Source organism: Sus scrofa, chromosome 15 (genome assembly GCF_000003025.6).
Source record: "Sus scrofa isolate TJ Tabasco breed Duroc chromosome 15, Sscrofa11.1, whole genome shotgun sequence".
Lineage (NCBI taxonomy): Eukaryota > Metazoa > Chordata > Mammalia > Artiodactyla > Suidae > Sus > Sus scrofa.
This window is the reverse complement of record NC_010457.5, coordinates 75,394,835-75,410,945: the sequence shown is the minus strand read 5'-3', so window position 1 is coordinate 75,410,945 and position 16,111 is coordinate 75,394,835. Positions and strand designations below refer to the sequence as shown.

Below are 16,111 nucleotides of genomic sequence, written 5' to 3'. Positions count from 1 at the left end.
AGGCAACTATTTTTAACCACTTGACATTTTTAGATCTCCCAGTGATTACCTCAGTGTCTCTAAATAATATGCTTATGCTGCTGTTTCATGATTTAACAAATTTAGACCCTCTGTTGACTTGTTGTCAAGAGATGAAAATTTAGCCTAAAATCACCATGCCCCCTCCTTTTACCTACCTCCTCCCAATACGGATACTACATCACTTTTAAAAGTTCCTCTATTTGTAAATTTAACTTATACACTTCTGTTTCTTTTCTATCACCTATAGATAACATCTCTTTTTTTACACTTAAAAATTTATTGAAGTGTCATTGATTTACAATGTGTCAATTTCTGCTGTACAGCAAAGTGATTCAATTTACGTGTGTGCGTGACTGTGTGTGTGTGTGTGTATTCTTTTCCATTATGGTTTATCAACAGGATATTGAATATAGTTTCCTGTGCTACATAGTAGCGCCTTGTTTCATCTGTCTGATATATAATACTTTGCACCTGCTAATCCCAAACTCCCAATTCTTCGCTCAATCCCCTTGCCCCAGGCAACCACAAATTTTAAGAAACGTCTCTTGAATTCTCATTGTCTAAGCTGAGAACATCAGCGATTCTACCTATATTTTCTCCTCTTCATCTGTCTTTTTACCTCTCACGTCCTAGTAAGTATTTTTACCTCTCAGGTCCTAGTAAGTATACTTTTATATTATCAAGAACATATAATGCTTACCTTTTGTTTATAACTTTGTTATCTTTCATGCTTTCACTCTAGGCTGATTCTACAAGCTGAAAATCTATTAACTTTTATTATGATTATGTAAATATTTCTCATCCCCATAGTTAAGTAGTGAGGTATATTGGCATTACATTTTCCCTTTCTTTTTCTTTCCTCTCTCCCTCCCTTCTTTCTTTTCTTTTCCTTCCTTCCTTTCTTGCTTTCTTTCTTTCATCTTCCTCTCTTCCTTTCTTTCTCTTTTTAGGGCCTCACCCACAGCACATGGAAGTTCCCAGGCTAGGGGCCAAATTGGAGCTTCAGCTGCTGACCTAAGACGCAGCGACAGCAATACAGGATCCAAGCTGTATCTGCGACCTACACTGCAGCTTGTGGCAACGCTGGATTGTTAACCTACTGAACAAGGCCAGGGATCGAACCCACATCCTCATGGATACTAGTTGGGTTCTTACACTGCTGAGCCACAAGTGGAATGCCTTTATTTTCTTTATTGATTGTTTTTTGAAAGATTTCTTTGCCCCCCTTGCATTCTATGCCTTTATAAAATCTGTGGGTTCTTCCAATGTCTCTAATCCTGATGATACCTATTCTGAGGAACCTGCTTCTCTCCCTCATTTTTGCTGCTGCCTGGATTAATTACACCTGCTGAACAAGTGTTGACCTGAAATTTTTTTGAAATATCTTTTGAATTAGTTACATTCCTGGTTCCTATATCTTCCTCTTTCTTTGGGTTTCCCTCTCATTTTGTTGGAGTGCCTCTGCAAGTAGTTTTCTATGAAGTGATTCAAAGGCGTGAGTCAAAAATGTTTTACTGTATCCCATAATTGATGGATTATTTAATCCTAGTATTTTGAAAATGGCCTTTCTGATATCCCTGGATAGTATAATTTTCCTTATGAGGACAGATAACATGATGAGGAGAAATGCTGAGAGATCCTTGAAAGAGGCAACTGAAGTTTCCCTTGTTTAAGTCAAAGTAAGGACACAAGCAAACACATAGTTGTGGAATCCAGGAAATTTTGAAAGTTAGGAGTAAGAGTTGATTATTTATAGTTTATATTCACTTCTGTTATTAATTTTAGAAGAACTTTAGAAATTTTAATTTGCTTGAAAGTATTCGGTGATTGACAAACCTAGAAAGTCCATCGCACTGGGAGTCTGATCTCTGCAAAGGAAAGCGTCCAGTTTCCCCAAATGTCAGATCTATCATGTCTGTCACCCAGGAGACCGCGAACTATATGACATGCAGGAACCTGAATCCTTCGTGCTTGATCTCTTCCAATTAACACATATATTAAGGATATTTCTCAGAGTGTCCTCAGTGAATGTTCTGGCTGCAGGAAGGAAGCAATGCCCGAGAAGAAATCAATGAGACCTTGCATTTCATAGACACAATATATTTAGTTATATCATTGTAAAGCATTTCTACAAACGTTTTTCAGTAGAGGAAATACCACCTTTAATATAATTTTTGAAAATTCTCTTTGCTCTTAAGGAAGCTGATGAATACAGGCATCCAGCATTTTCAACATTTAATTGAATTCCTATGATGTGCCTGTTACTGCATTAGGCCTGGGGGAAATTCTAAGGAGCATGAAGCATGTCTTCTGTCTCCTGGGAGGTTACAGTTCTAGCACACTTAACAATGGTTGGCAAACAGTATTTAATTAAGTATTAAATTGTTCTTTGCAGTCTGCAAGTACTATGGAAAATCATTGAGGAAGATAAATGAGGGATAATTTGTTGAGGAATGCCTTATATATTTTTTTCTAATAGTGTGTGTTTGTTTGTTTTTACACTGCCAAGAAATTATCTAAAATATAATGTATTCACACCATTAAACAGAATCTTTTTCTGAAATCCTAGGGCTAAGTACTTTAAGTAGTCTGTTAGATATACTGTATCTTTCCTGTTCTGAGGCTTTTAACTGAAAGATGCCAAATGGTAGATATTTGAGTTCCTGTTCTAAACTGCCTACCTAGACCATGAATTCCTAGAAAAAAGAGATTATTTTTTCTTTCTATGGCATACAAAAGACTGCCTAGCATGGTGCCTTTGTAGCAGGTAATTCAATACATGTTTGTTGTTTGACTAAGTAAATAAATTCCTCCTTTCTTACTTTGGTCTGTTCTCTTAATTTTTCAGAAGTTAGTCTCAATGAAATAAATGAAACAGGTTTGATTCCTTTTTTAAAATTTTTTAATTTTTTGTCTTTTTGTCTTTTTAGGGCCGCACCTGCAGCATATGGAGGTTTCCAGGCTAGGGGTCTAATCAGAGCTGAAGCTGTGGGCCTACCCCAAAGCCACTGCAGCAGCAGATCCGAGCCATGTCTGTGACCTACACCACAGCTCACCACAACGCTGGATCTGTAACTCACTGAGCGAGGCCAGGGATCGAACTTGCAACCTCATGGTTCCTAGTCTGATTCGTTCCGCTGCACCACGACAGGAACTCTGGTTTGAGTCTTATATTGCCCAATAGCTTTACATAGGAAATCCCATTTCTTAACCCATGGAGTCTCAAAACTGAGCAATTCTGCATACTTGTAGAGAATGTGCTGCACCAAAGATGAGATATTAAAAAAAAAAAAAAATGAGTTCTCATTGTGGCTTAGTGGTCATGAACCCAACTAGTATGTATGAGGATGCAGGTTGGATCCCTGGCTCGCTCAGTGGGTTATGGATCCTCTGACCGGCCCCATCTCCAGGGGTCCAAGGCCACAAAATCTATTTCCAAGAGTCCTGGGATTGCTGTCTTTTAAGCAAAGCAAATGTCTCACCTAACAGTAATTCTAAGCTATGAACGTTGCTCATGACTGGAATCTAAAACTCAGTGTCCTGGTTGTCACTTCTATTGGCAGCTGATAGACGGGCATGACAGCAAAAACATAAATGTCCAGTTTCTCCGCTCCAACATTGGAATTGTTTCCCAGGAACCGGTGTTGTTTGCCTGCAGCATAATGGATAATATCAAGTATGGGGACAACACCAAAGAAATCCCCACGGAAAAAGTCATAGAAGCTGCAAAGCAGGCTCAGCTGCATGACTTTGTCATGTCACTCCCAGAGGTGGGTGCCAAATCAGAGCTGTCCCCTGTGGGAGATGGGGATGGACAGAGGTAGAGTGACCAAAAAGTATTATGACTGTGGCTCAAGAAGGTCAAAGACAGCACAACTTATTTCCCAGGGCCTGGGATTGTCTCAGTCTTTAAAGCAAAATAACTGTCCTTCATCAACAAACTCTTTCATTTTGGAAAGTAATACATTATCCAACACAAAGGATGCTCTTGAACTTGTCCCAACAGTAGTACTCCGTTGAGCATCAGCCTAGCATAATGGGGAAAAATATCCTGAGATTTGGAGCAGACATTGATTTGAATCATAGTATGAAGTCACTTCTGTAACTTTGGGACAATTACTTTTCTGAGACTCAGTCATCTGCAAGATGCAAAAAATATCTTAAAATGGAAGACTATGCATAATAGCCACACGAAGAAAGCTGCTGCTGTTATTATTGTCATCATGTCATTACTTGGCAGCAAGGACTGTACTTGGCAAAATGGATCACATCTGCCTTGGAGTCTCTCACTTTCCCAGAGCCAAGTTTGAGTGTACTGCCATATACTAATATGAAAAAATACTCTGCATTTTTTCACCCACCAAGCTTTTCTCTTGGTGGTTGATCACAAAATTAAGAGGTGGAAATTGACTTTTAGGAGCCGAATATTATCTTTAAGCTTTTCCACTTCTTTCTTTTAAATATTACTGGGAAATCACTTTTCTTGGTGAGGGATTATGTTTATAAATTTTGTGGTGGGCTTTGTCCCTCTGTTCTTTTCACAAGGGCTCCTGGTTTGACCTGGGCCTGGTTCTAATCTTGCACAGCCTGATCCACATGCATCTGGAAATTACTATTTATTGCTTTGAGAAGGAATAGCAAAGCTTGTGTATCTCCTGGAAGATGCATTTAATCCACAAGTTTTTGTTGAGCATTTACTCATTTCCTGACACTGGTTTAGAATTGGCTTATTACCTCTTTCTTATAAAGGCTTCTCCTTAATACCTTTCATTGAGAGCTTTCTCTCCATAAGGAATAGTAGGTTGTCAGGAATCTCATTGGCTCAGCTGAGAGCTTGTCCAGAAGCAAGGGAGGCAGGGTAGATTAGCGATCAAGGGCAAGGACTCAGAAGCCGGATACACCTGGATTTAGATTTCACCTTGACCGCTTTTTGCTTTTCTTTGCACAACTTTCTTATCAGTCTATAAAATAGGGAGAAAAAGGATTTCTTTGAACCTTAAATGATAGTCTGACTAGAATAGTTAGCACAACACCTGGTGCACAGTAAATACGCCATGAATGTAACTTTCTTTTTTTCATGTGGGCATCTAGCTAGGGATTTTCCTCATAATTTCATTCAAAACAACAATCATGTGAACTACTTATTAAGATCTGCATTTTTCAGATGAGTTTGCTGCTCACTGAAATTTAAATAATTTGTTCATAATCACCGAGCTGGTAAGCGGCAAGAGTGGAAATTCAAAGCTAGTTTGTATTCCAGAATGATGCTGCCTTAACAAGGGGACCTCTCAAAAGGCCCTTGCATGCCGAGGAGCATTCTGTCTTGGAGAGATCTTCCAGTCAGGAGTTTGGAAGCCAGGAATCTTAAATCTCATACATAGGAGAAAGAGATAAAAAATGCAAACCTAAAAGAAAGGCAGAGAGGGATACAAAGCCCCCTTTTCCTCACACAAAAGGTCACAAACTCCATAGTTCTCTTATATTCTTAAATGGATTTGACATCCATTATAGAAATTATGCCCGATTTCAAAAAACAACAAATGGCTTAACTCTAGAGGGGTCATGGATGTAGGCTCCATATAGCATAGGAGCTATGGCTGTTTCTGGTTCTCTAACGTACCACACTTTTTCCAGAAATATGAAACTAATGTTGGGTCCCAGGGGTCTCAACTCTCTCGAGGGGAGAAACAACGAATTGCTATTGCTCGGGCCATCGTACGAGATCCGAAAATCTTGCTGCTAGATGAAGCTACTTCTGCCCTAGACACAGAAAGCGAAAAGGTAAGTATTGATTTTCTAATATCTTAGATCACTATATGTGATGTTTTGCTGAAATATTTGTTCTTATAAAATGGCAGTACTTTCAATTTTCTGATTCATTAACAGTAGAAATTGCCACCACTTTGTAGAGCCAAAAGGCAATAGTCTAGAGAAAATGATTTAAAATAGGATTGCTTCAAATAAGATATATTAACTTTAAAATAAGAATTGTTTATACGATTCTCTGGGTTAGGTGCTGTTTTTTTCAAGAGCAAAAGTAAAATTTTCCCAAGTAAAATTAAGTAATCCAGACCATCTGTTAGGCATTTCATATTTTATAGTTCTAAAGTTCGGTGGCAGAATAGGTGGGAAGCATAGAACACAAAATAAGAGGCAGTGTCTGATGTGCAGTTTGCATGAAAGGAAATGCAATCAGGCAAAACACAGTTATGAAATTTACCATTTATAATTAACTCCTTAAAAATCAGGATTCCATCTGAAAGAGAAGGGATATATGTATCTATATAACTGATTCACTTTGCTGTACACCTGAAATTAACACAACATGGTAAGTCAGTTATACTCCAATAAAATTTTTTTTAAAACTCAGGATTCCATTTTGGAGAGAGCTGAAAGGTCCTTCATGAAGCACACTGTCAGGAATGAGCACTTAACTGCTACCTTTCTTTGTTTCCTTGGTTTCATTTTAGAAAACTAGACCATCAGGTATTGTAAAATTATTAGTGATCTCGTAGACTGGTTCCTTTTTGCTTCACTGAAATTTTTCAGCCTATGGAGTGCAATGTGAGTCACTGATGCATTGCATTCAGTAAATATTTAATCCTCTCTCTCCTGTCAAGCCTTTGGGCTTAACCCCTGAATACAACAATGTTACTCAGGTGGTATGAGGCAGAACTCTCACCATGGTGGGCCAGGGAGCAAGCATGCGTGATTGCCTCAACCTTTCCATCTTTTCTCTGCAGACGGTGCAGGTTGCGCTGGACAAAGCCAGAGAAGGTCGGACCTGCATTGTCATTGCCCATCGTCTGTCCACCATCCGGAACTCAGATATCATTGCCGTCATGTCACAGGGGATGGTGACTGAAAAGGGGACCCATGAAGAACTGATGGCCAAGAAAGGAGCCTACTACAAACTAGTCACCACAGGAGCCCCCATCAGTTGATCTGACTTGAGAACTTCATGCACAGACCAATTACACCAATTACAGGAGTGCTGTGGATTACTTTTTTTTTTCTTTAAGCATAAATAATGATATTTTACTTTTACAGACATTGTCAGAGATTGGAATCTGAGCTAATTTCGAGTGATCTTCAGTGATAATTTAGTTTTATATGTCTGTATGTAGAAAATGAAAGAAATGGGGATCAGTGGCAGTGAAAATCCAGTGTCCAGCATCTGCTCAGCCCTCACCCAGCACTTTCTCCATGAGGAGCCAGTCCCAATTACTATGCGAGTTGTGGGGGAAATGAGACTTTGAACTCCTCAGGGGCAGAGGACCATCCATTGCACTTTTGAACCCTCAGTGTACACAGAGCTTGGTCTAGAATGGGCACCCAGCAAGGGTTTACCGAACTGGACCAAGGTCATGTGGAGAAGAACAGAAGGACTGAAGGCCAACCGTATTTCTTGGCTAAAGTTTTCTTGGACATGAAAGCAGATCCATTCATTTGGAAGGATGAGACAAGGACAAGGACGGCTTTGATATTCTAGATGTTTTCAGGCTTAGAGGGACAGAAAAAACAAGTATTGGAAGGGGCTTACCAGTTAGAGGCACTGATTTATAGATTCAAGGTGTATACGTAGTTGGTGAAGTTCCCATTTGCTGAACTAGATTCTGCCCATGTGGCTGGAATAAGGGGCTCTACCCCTGGCCTCGTACCCCTCCCCACCCCCTCCACATTGGTTGTTGTCCTTTGTTTCTCCAAATCCCAGCATGAAATGAAAATAATGAGTTTTACCTTGTATAAGTGTTTTCTTCCCATGGCCAACAAATGAAATCCTGCCTACAAATTAAGCCTGAGCTGTTGTATATGGAGGTGTCTTATGTAATGTCTCTGGTCCAGTGTTTCCTGATAAATAACCTCACAAGTGGTTTAACTGGTTAACTAATTAGGTCCAAAGAATTGATGTTGCCAAGTCAGGAAAGGAGAAGGTAGAGGACAGCCTTCTAGTTCAGTTATGACAAATGGCAGTGAGAAGTAAGTTGCAGAATAAATATGCCAGTGAGAGGAAATTAAGCTGGCAGTAGGCACATGCTCATCCTATAATACTGAAAAAAAAAAAAAAGAATCAAAATCCATTTGTTTAAGTATACATTTCAAAGAGGAGGAACATAAGCTCCATGTTAAGAGGCACCAGTTTCCTAGAATAGAATGTGTGGGGTGAGAAAAATGGATTGATTTATTTTTCAAATAAGGTACTTGGAAGTTATTGATGAGAGGGAAAATGCTGATTGGTGAGGGCCTGAAATGATTCAGGGAAACAATTGCTCTTAGAGGCAAAGTGTCAAGGGAAAGAATTACCACTTCAAAAGTATGGAAATAAAGTTGCAAGTTTATTTTACAACACCACTTAGAAAGATTTGATTTCTGTAATTTTACATTATTGCTTCTTAGGTGATGGAGGGACCTGCTTCATCAGCTGTACCTGACACTTATCTCAAGTCTTTTCATAATTTCTAATGCTTTCAGAATAGATTCTACTGTGATAAACACCCCCTCCCCCATAACCCCAGTTAATACAAGTTTATGGAAAAGAAAGAAGAAAAAAAAAGAAGAATTGGAAAATAAAGTTGGGGAAATTTCACTAAGGGTAGGACAAAAAGAGATGAAAAGTAGAAAAAAAAAATAGAGGAACAGTCCAGGAGGTGCAATAGTGAACAGCAGTTCAAGAAAGAAAGTTTAGAGAAAGCTGAGGGGGGAAATGATTCAATAGTCCAAGAATAGTCCTATTATTCAAGTTGGAAATTCATATCCAACTTGAAAGAGTTCACCAAGTGTCAAATATATAAATAAAACTCCTACCTGGGCACACTATAATGCAATTTTGGAAAACTGGGGGGGAGGACAAGACAATAAAATTTTCCAAGTGAGAGGCAGAACATAATATAATAAAGAAGCTTAATGACATAGGACTTCTTTACAATGACACTAAATGTCAGAAAACTTAAAACAATTTGCCTTCAAAATTCTGAAGGAAAATTATTTCCATACTGGATTTTTATACCTAGCAAACTATTCTCAAGAATGAGAGAAGCTTAAAAACGAAGAAGAAGAAAGATGAGAGAAGTTTAAAAAATCCACAGTCATGTGAGGTCTCAAAAATTTTACTCCCTATACCTCTTTTCTCAGGAAGCTACAGAAGGAGGATGTCCCTAAAATAACAGAGTAAACAAAGAAAAGGGAAGATGTGGGATCTAGGGAACTGGTGATCTAGCTCAAGAATGGGTGATGGGAATGATCAGGATGATTAGAAAGAAAATCCCAGGATTACAGGTTTTCTGTAGCCAAAACCAGCAGCCAGCCCAGACTGAAACAAAGAAATGAGGTTCCCAGAGGGGATGACTCCCAAAAAACTTGATACTGCTAAACTTCTTATCCTCCCTGGTAGAGTTTGAGGGTGTGTTAGCAATGGTTACATAGTAGAGGGAGAGGGAGAGAGAATGAGGTGGGGTGGGGGGAGAAAGAGAGGAGAAAGGATAGTATTAGCTATGAGAGAAAAGAAAAATTGTACATGAAAGGAGTATAGGTTACATGGCATGACTCATCAAGAATGTTATTTACAAAGTCTTATTGACATAATTGCTAAAGACTGACCTAAACCAAAATTAGAGACAGGGTGCAGAAGGCAAGAGAAAATATGTTGGGAAGGTTGTGGAGGTTGAAGGTCGTGGCTGTGACAGAACTGGATCCTCTCATTTATCCTATTCCATGGTAGAAGCTAAACAGTTAAATTGTAAAACAAATAGCAATAAAGCATATTACCTTAAAAGACAAAGGTAAAACTTATGCAGTTATATATCAATTGTATCTCATAAAGCTGGAATGAAATCAATAGTAGTTTTTTTAAAGATGAAGGCAAATGCTAAAGGAAAAAGCTAAAAGATTTCTGTACTTTTGTGTCTTTAAAAAATAAAGTTAAAAAGTGGAAAAAACTAAATTTCTAATCACAAAAGTGCTCATGGTTTTCTCTTCCTGCATTGTTCATAATAACTTGGGTACAATCTGAAAGTCCATCAATGAAATCCAGGGAAAAGGAAAAATTAGTTTAGGCCACATATGCGATGATGTTCACCATGAAGCCAATAAAATGATATTGACCTATGCATGTTGATTTTGTGAAATGACATTCCACACATGTTTTGTAGAAAAAAGTGAGTTTCAGATCATCATGGATGGTATGATGCCATGCCCATCTCTATATCATCTCTCTATACACACACATATATATACACACACACCCCTGCCATGTGTGCAGGTGTCTGTGTTTGTGTACTTGTACATACTTGGATGCCTAAAGACACATCTGGAAGGATTTCCACCAAAATTTTGGTAGGCTTTATTTCCAGCCATTCATCCTCAATGTGACTGGAGCTCCTGGCACATACTAAATACCTCTGGTCCTTGAAGGCAGAGACTGTGTCTAGTTCTTCTTAATATTCCCAGTACCTGGTATACAGTGATAACGTGATACATCTTGATTGAATGATGTATTTAAATTCACACAGGTAGTTCATAATTTGTTAGCCCAAGACCATGAAACTTAAGAAATATCCCATTCTTTGCATTAGGTTAGATAAGGCCTTCTGCTCAAAATATAACATGAACCAACTAAATGAAGAGCAACAATATAATTTAAAATTTCTAGTCACATCAAAGAAAGGAAAAAGAAAGGTGGCATTAACATTAATAATACATTTTATTTAATCAAAAATATTGGGAGTTCCCTTTGTGGCTCAGCAGTTAATGATCCCGACTAGGATCTATGAAGATGCGGATTCGATCCCTGGCCTCACTCAGTGGGTTAAGGATCTGGCATTGCCATGAGCTGTGGTGTACCACAGCCACAGCAACTCGGGATCTGAGCCACATCTGCGACCTACACCACAGCTCAGGGAAACACCGGATTCTTAATCCACAGGGCGAGGCCTGGGATCGAACCGGCATTAGTTGGGTTTGTTAATAGCTGAGCCACAACGAGACCTTCAAAAATTATTAATAACATTCAAAATATGATGTGTATTTATACTTACCACACACCACAGCTCAAACTAGCCACATGTCAAGTTCTCAGTAGCTATACATGAGTAGAAGCTACTGCATCAAACAGACAGGGTTACAGCATCCAGATTCATGCATGTTCTGGTCTGAGCCCCAGCTGTTCATCCATGGTTCTAGTCTTATGAAAACATGAACCCAGCTTTTCCTTGAAATGTGTCCTTATATCATATCTAGAAACTTTGCAAAACTCATTTAGGCAAAGATCATGAGGTCTGCATAACCTAAAGAGAGATCTTGGTAGAATCAAACATTATGCTGTCAGAAGTTACAAATAGAATCATGCTGCTCTTCTCAGAGGAACTAAAATTCTTTACATCATTCAATTTATATGATTCACTGGTTTAAGTTGACAAACCAGAAAGAAACAAGATTGTTCAGTGTAATACAGTATAGCTTTAAGAACTGCTATATTATCTAATTCCCCCAAAGTCCTCTTTCCAAAGTAAGTTTTGTTCCAATTAATTTATAAGAATCATTTATGAACAATTTTTATGAATAATTGGATCAGCACATTTCCCCCAATTGTTTCAGGAGAGCCCCTCACTCATTTGGTGCAGTTCAAAATTGTATGGAAGTAGATGCCCATTAACAAGAAATGCTGCTATTTGAGAAAAATATTGAAGATTTGGCTTCTAGATCCTTTTGTCTAGAAACACTTTTTCATATAGTTACTCTAGGTCTATTCTACTTGTGCTCTTAGGAAACTATTTCAGTGAAAAGATAATTTGAATTTAGTGGTGCAGTCATGCGTACGATTTTTGACAATCATACATTCATTTAAAAGTGTAGATCCTATAATATTTTGATGCTCTGTCCTGAAAGAGGAAAATACATAGGATCATAATTAGGTATTTTCGCCATATATTTATTCATGAATTAAATGTGAGTTTCCTATCCTAAGAAAACATCAGAATATTCTCATCCACTTGGTTTAGGATCCAGCCTCATATTTCCAACTAAAAATTGGATTTATTAATATCTCGTATTCATGCAGAGTCTCCCTGCAGTCAGATCACATAAGGATATTAGTGGAGATAAAAAATTGCAAATTTGGTTGCTGGTTTCCAACACATTTTGAGATATATTTACATAGGCATGTGTGCCATTATAAAATAAGCATTATGTCCATTTGTATTTTCTGGAAATTTCCAGATCAAATGAATAATCTCACCTGCCTATACGAGATGGCAGGTGAAATTAACTTAAACGAACTTCCGAAACCCAATTCCAATTTCTTTCACACTGTGTTCAATTAAATGCCCAATTAATTTAAATGGATAGACTATAAATAAAGTGGTGCACATGATTATCATCTAATTAGCACTGGCCAGCATTATAATGTGCTCATTAGTGGGCTGTATGATATCCTAAGGCTCATAATGAGTAGTCAGGGTACACGTGATTGGCACATAGCGGTCTGGATGCAACTACTTAACCCGATAACTCAGTGCTAGGACAAAATGTGCAGTAGAGAAAGGAAGAGTACATAGCCAGCCAATGAGTTGGCCATTCCTGCCTTCCTGTGATTCAGATACAGCCCTTACTCTCAGATACATAGAGATAGATATAAGAACAACAGAATAGCTAGAGGTCGAAAGGCAACTGTTCACTCAAAGTGACTCAGAGCAAGTGTCTACAATTGTTAAGAATGATTACAGGAGTCCCTGTTGTGTCTCAGTAATTAACGAATCCAACTAGGAACCATGAGGTTGCGGGTTTGATCCCTGGCCTTGCTCAGTGGGTTAAGGATCCAGCGTTGCCGTGAGCTGTGGTGTAGGTTTCAGACACAGCTCAGATCCCACGTTGCTGTGGCTGTGGCGTAGACCAGCAGCTACAGCTCCGATTAGACCCCTAGCCTGGGAACCTCTATATGCCGTGGGTGCAGCCCTAGAAAAGACCAAAAAAAAAAAAAAAATGATTACAGAATAGAAAGAAAATTGTGCTCTCACTGGCTGAGAGTATTTCTGATATATCAAGTATGGAATCAAAATAAGAGATGAGCCATATTTTCATAAAATTCCTTAGAAGTTGAAAATTCAATTAATCATTAAGTATACCCCATAATGGAGTTCCCATTAAGGCTCAGCAGGTGAAGGACACAAAAGTTTCTCTGTGAGAATGCAGGTTCAATCCCTGGCCTTGCTCAGTGGATTAAGGCTCTAGCCTTGCCACAAGCTGCGGCGTAGGTTGTAGATGCAGCTCAGATCTGGTGTTGGTGCGGCTGTGGCAAGGGCTTGCAGCTGCAGTTCCGATTTGACCCCTGGGAACTTCCATAAATAAATAAATAAATAAGTAACTCCATAATAACATTCACAAAGTATTTCATAATTTAGAAAGCATTTTGCCTTCGTAATGTTTGTGTTATTGTGAAACCATTTCATAGGCTGCAAAGGAGGAAAGCAACTGTAAGTTGCACTCATTTTTGAATGACATAAGAAGTCATAGCTTGACACCCAATCCTACACCCTTTACCCTTGCTTGCTTGCATTTCTGTGGTTGGAAAGTAAAATATTTACTTTCCCAGGCTCCTTTGCAGTTAGGGGTAGCCATGTGACTGTTCTAGTCAATGAAATACAGGCATAAGTGACTTCAGAGGCTTTCCCTCTTGGAATAAAGCCTGAGTTACAGAAAGCCCATTTACCTGCCTTCTTTCTTCTTTCCTAAAGGCACAGCAGCCACTCTGTGGCCATTTGGACAGAAGCCACACACTGTGTATGACAGAGCAGGAAGACAGAGCTTGATTCCTGGACATCCTAGAGCAGCTGTTCCACACTGGACTGCCTACCTCCAACCATCCTGTTACACAAGGGGAAAAAAAGACACCTCTCACTTGTTTAAGCCACTGAAGTAGTTTGTTTTAGCTGTAGTAGTTGTTAATTATGGATTAACACTCTCAGTAGATAGAGTTAGATTTTCACTGACAAAAAAATGCTGAAATATAAGTATGAAGACAAGAATGCAATGTTGAAACATTGATGTGTGCACAGATGACCTCAAAATATGACCTTTATATAGAGAGGTGTTCGAAAAACATTGAGTGTAAGAAGGAGTTGATCAACCTTTTGCAAATGTCACTGCTATGAGAAGATGTCACTGGCTGGATGTCCTTTGCAGCTCATTCTAGTGGTTTTCCAGGAACATTCCACGCACCCTGTTTTGTTATGCTTTAGGTGAAGGAAGGCTTGACTTAGAAACTTGGTGTTTTGTGATTATGCTTGCTCATTCTCTCTCATTGTAAAAGTGATGTCAGACTGGGAATGGTCTGGATTCCATTAGCAGGATATAGCTAGAGTTGAAAAGAAAGTGATTCGGGGAGTTCCCTTCGTGGTTAACGAATCTGACTAGGAATCATGAGGCTTTGGGTTCGATCCCTGGTGTTGCTCAGTGGGTTAAGGCTCCGGCGTTGCCAGGAGCTGTGGTGTGGGTTGCAGACACGGCTTGGATCCCGCATTGCTGTGGTTCTGGTGTAGGCTGGCGGCTACATCTCCGATTTGACCCCTAGCCTGGGAACCTCCATATGCCATGGGAAGCGGCCCTAGAAAAGGCAAAAAGACAAAAAAAAAAAAAAGGAAAGAAAGAAAAGTAAGTCATTCAAGAAGAGGATGAATTTGAAATAGAATGAGTTAGCAGAGATGGAGAATGATGTTACCAGCTAATTTGTAGCTGGAGAGTGTCTCAATCTAATCCTTCCGAGTCTGAAGGCCAGAGATATCCCTGGGGTCCAAGCAGAGCTGCTCAGGAGCCTGGACCCAGGGGGTCTCCCCCAGATAAAAGCCTATAGTGAGCTCATCCTTGCATCTCTAGCTCTTAAAGGCAGCTAATAACTGTTTGTCAGTGGGTAGTGGGGATTAGACAAAGAAAAATAAAGCAAGGACAGAAAGGACCCTGTTTGAGCCTGAGAAGATTTTAGAAGCTATGTGAAACTGAATCTCTAATTTTAATTTAGTATGGTCGTCCTCAAATTCTTGACATCATATAATTTGGTGTTAGAGTAGTGTATTCAAGAAGTACATTTCAAAATGCATAAAGTAAATATTATCTTCATGTCTTTGGGAAACCTATATAAGTCCATAGCAAACTTATTAAAATGCTATTTTAGGAGTTCCCATCGTGGTGCAGCAGAAATGAATCCGACTAGGAACCATGACGTTGCGGGTTCGATCCCTGGCCTCACTCAGTGAGTTAAGGATCTGGCATTGTCATGGCCTATGGTGTAGATCGCAGACACGGCTTGGATCTTGCATCGCTGTGGCTCTGGCATAGACTGGCAGCTGTAGCTCTGATTGGATCCCTAGCCTGTGAACCTCCATATGCCACAGGTGTAGTCCTAAAAAAGCCAAAAAAAAAAAAAAAAAAAAAAAAAAAACCCTGCTATTTCAAGTCACTTTTCTCATATAGCATAGCTGGTTGAATACCTCCCTTCCTTCTTCCCACAAAGTAAACTTTTCCTCTCCTCCTCTTCTCCGTCAGCCTGTGAGAATCCCATTAGCATCTCTTCCAGCTAGAAGAATTTTCCTCTTTAAGATGTAAGGAAAGGGAAATGCAGCTGGTGACTTAGTAACTGGGTCCCTTTGATCAGCTAAGTGAGCAGGAAGTCTGTGAATGTTCTCATGGGAATAATTTTGCCCTCTAACATCAGTTACATTATTTCACATCTCCCTATATCTCCTTTCATACCATTCAGATTCTAATTGGAATAGGATGTTTCAAAGACTAACGTGTATTATATAAACCAAAACTTGTTTATTAAAGTGGCACATTACAAGATGGAGTATCCTTTAGAGTTTATAGCCTTGTTCATTGCATGTAAGTCAAATTTAATATGCTCTGGCTCTTCCTCCAGTTTTATTGAAGAAGAGCCTCAGAGTGGTGGAATATCAGAGCTGGAATGAACCTTGCATGCTAAGCCCATTTTAAACCCATTCTAAGCCCATTTGAGAAACCGGTCAATTGAATCTACCAACATTACATGGAGTGCTCACATCACAGATGTAGAGACAGATTAAAACATAGGTCCAGGGACTCCATG

The 16,111-nt window shown here is 39.2% G+C and overlaps 1 protein-coding gene across 2 annotated transcripts in view; it reads left to right on the top strand.

The window, feature by feature from the left end:
• ABCB11 (ATP binding cassette subfamily B member 11) overlaps window positions 1-8,650 on the top strand; it is an 84,797-nt gene extending 76,147 nt beyond the window's left edge. For both annotated transcript variants that reach the window (XM_003133457.5, XM_013984240.2), the window contains exons 27-29: window positions 3,585-3,791; window positions 5,656-5,802; window positions 6,765-8,650. In XM_003133457.5, the coding sequence (XP_003133505.3) occupies window positions 3,585-3,791; window positions 5,656-5,802; window positions 6,765-6,965 (555 nt within the window). In that variant the 3' untranslated portion in view covers window positions 6,966-8,650. The remainder of the gene's footprint in view (window positions 1-3,584; window positions 3,792-5,655; window positions 5,803-6,764) is intronic.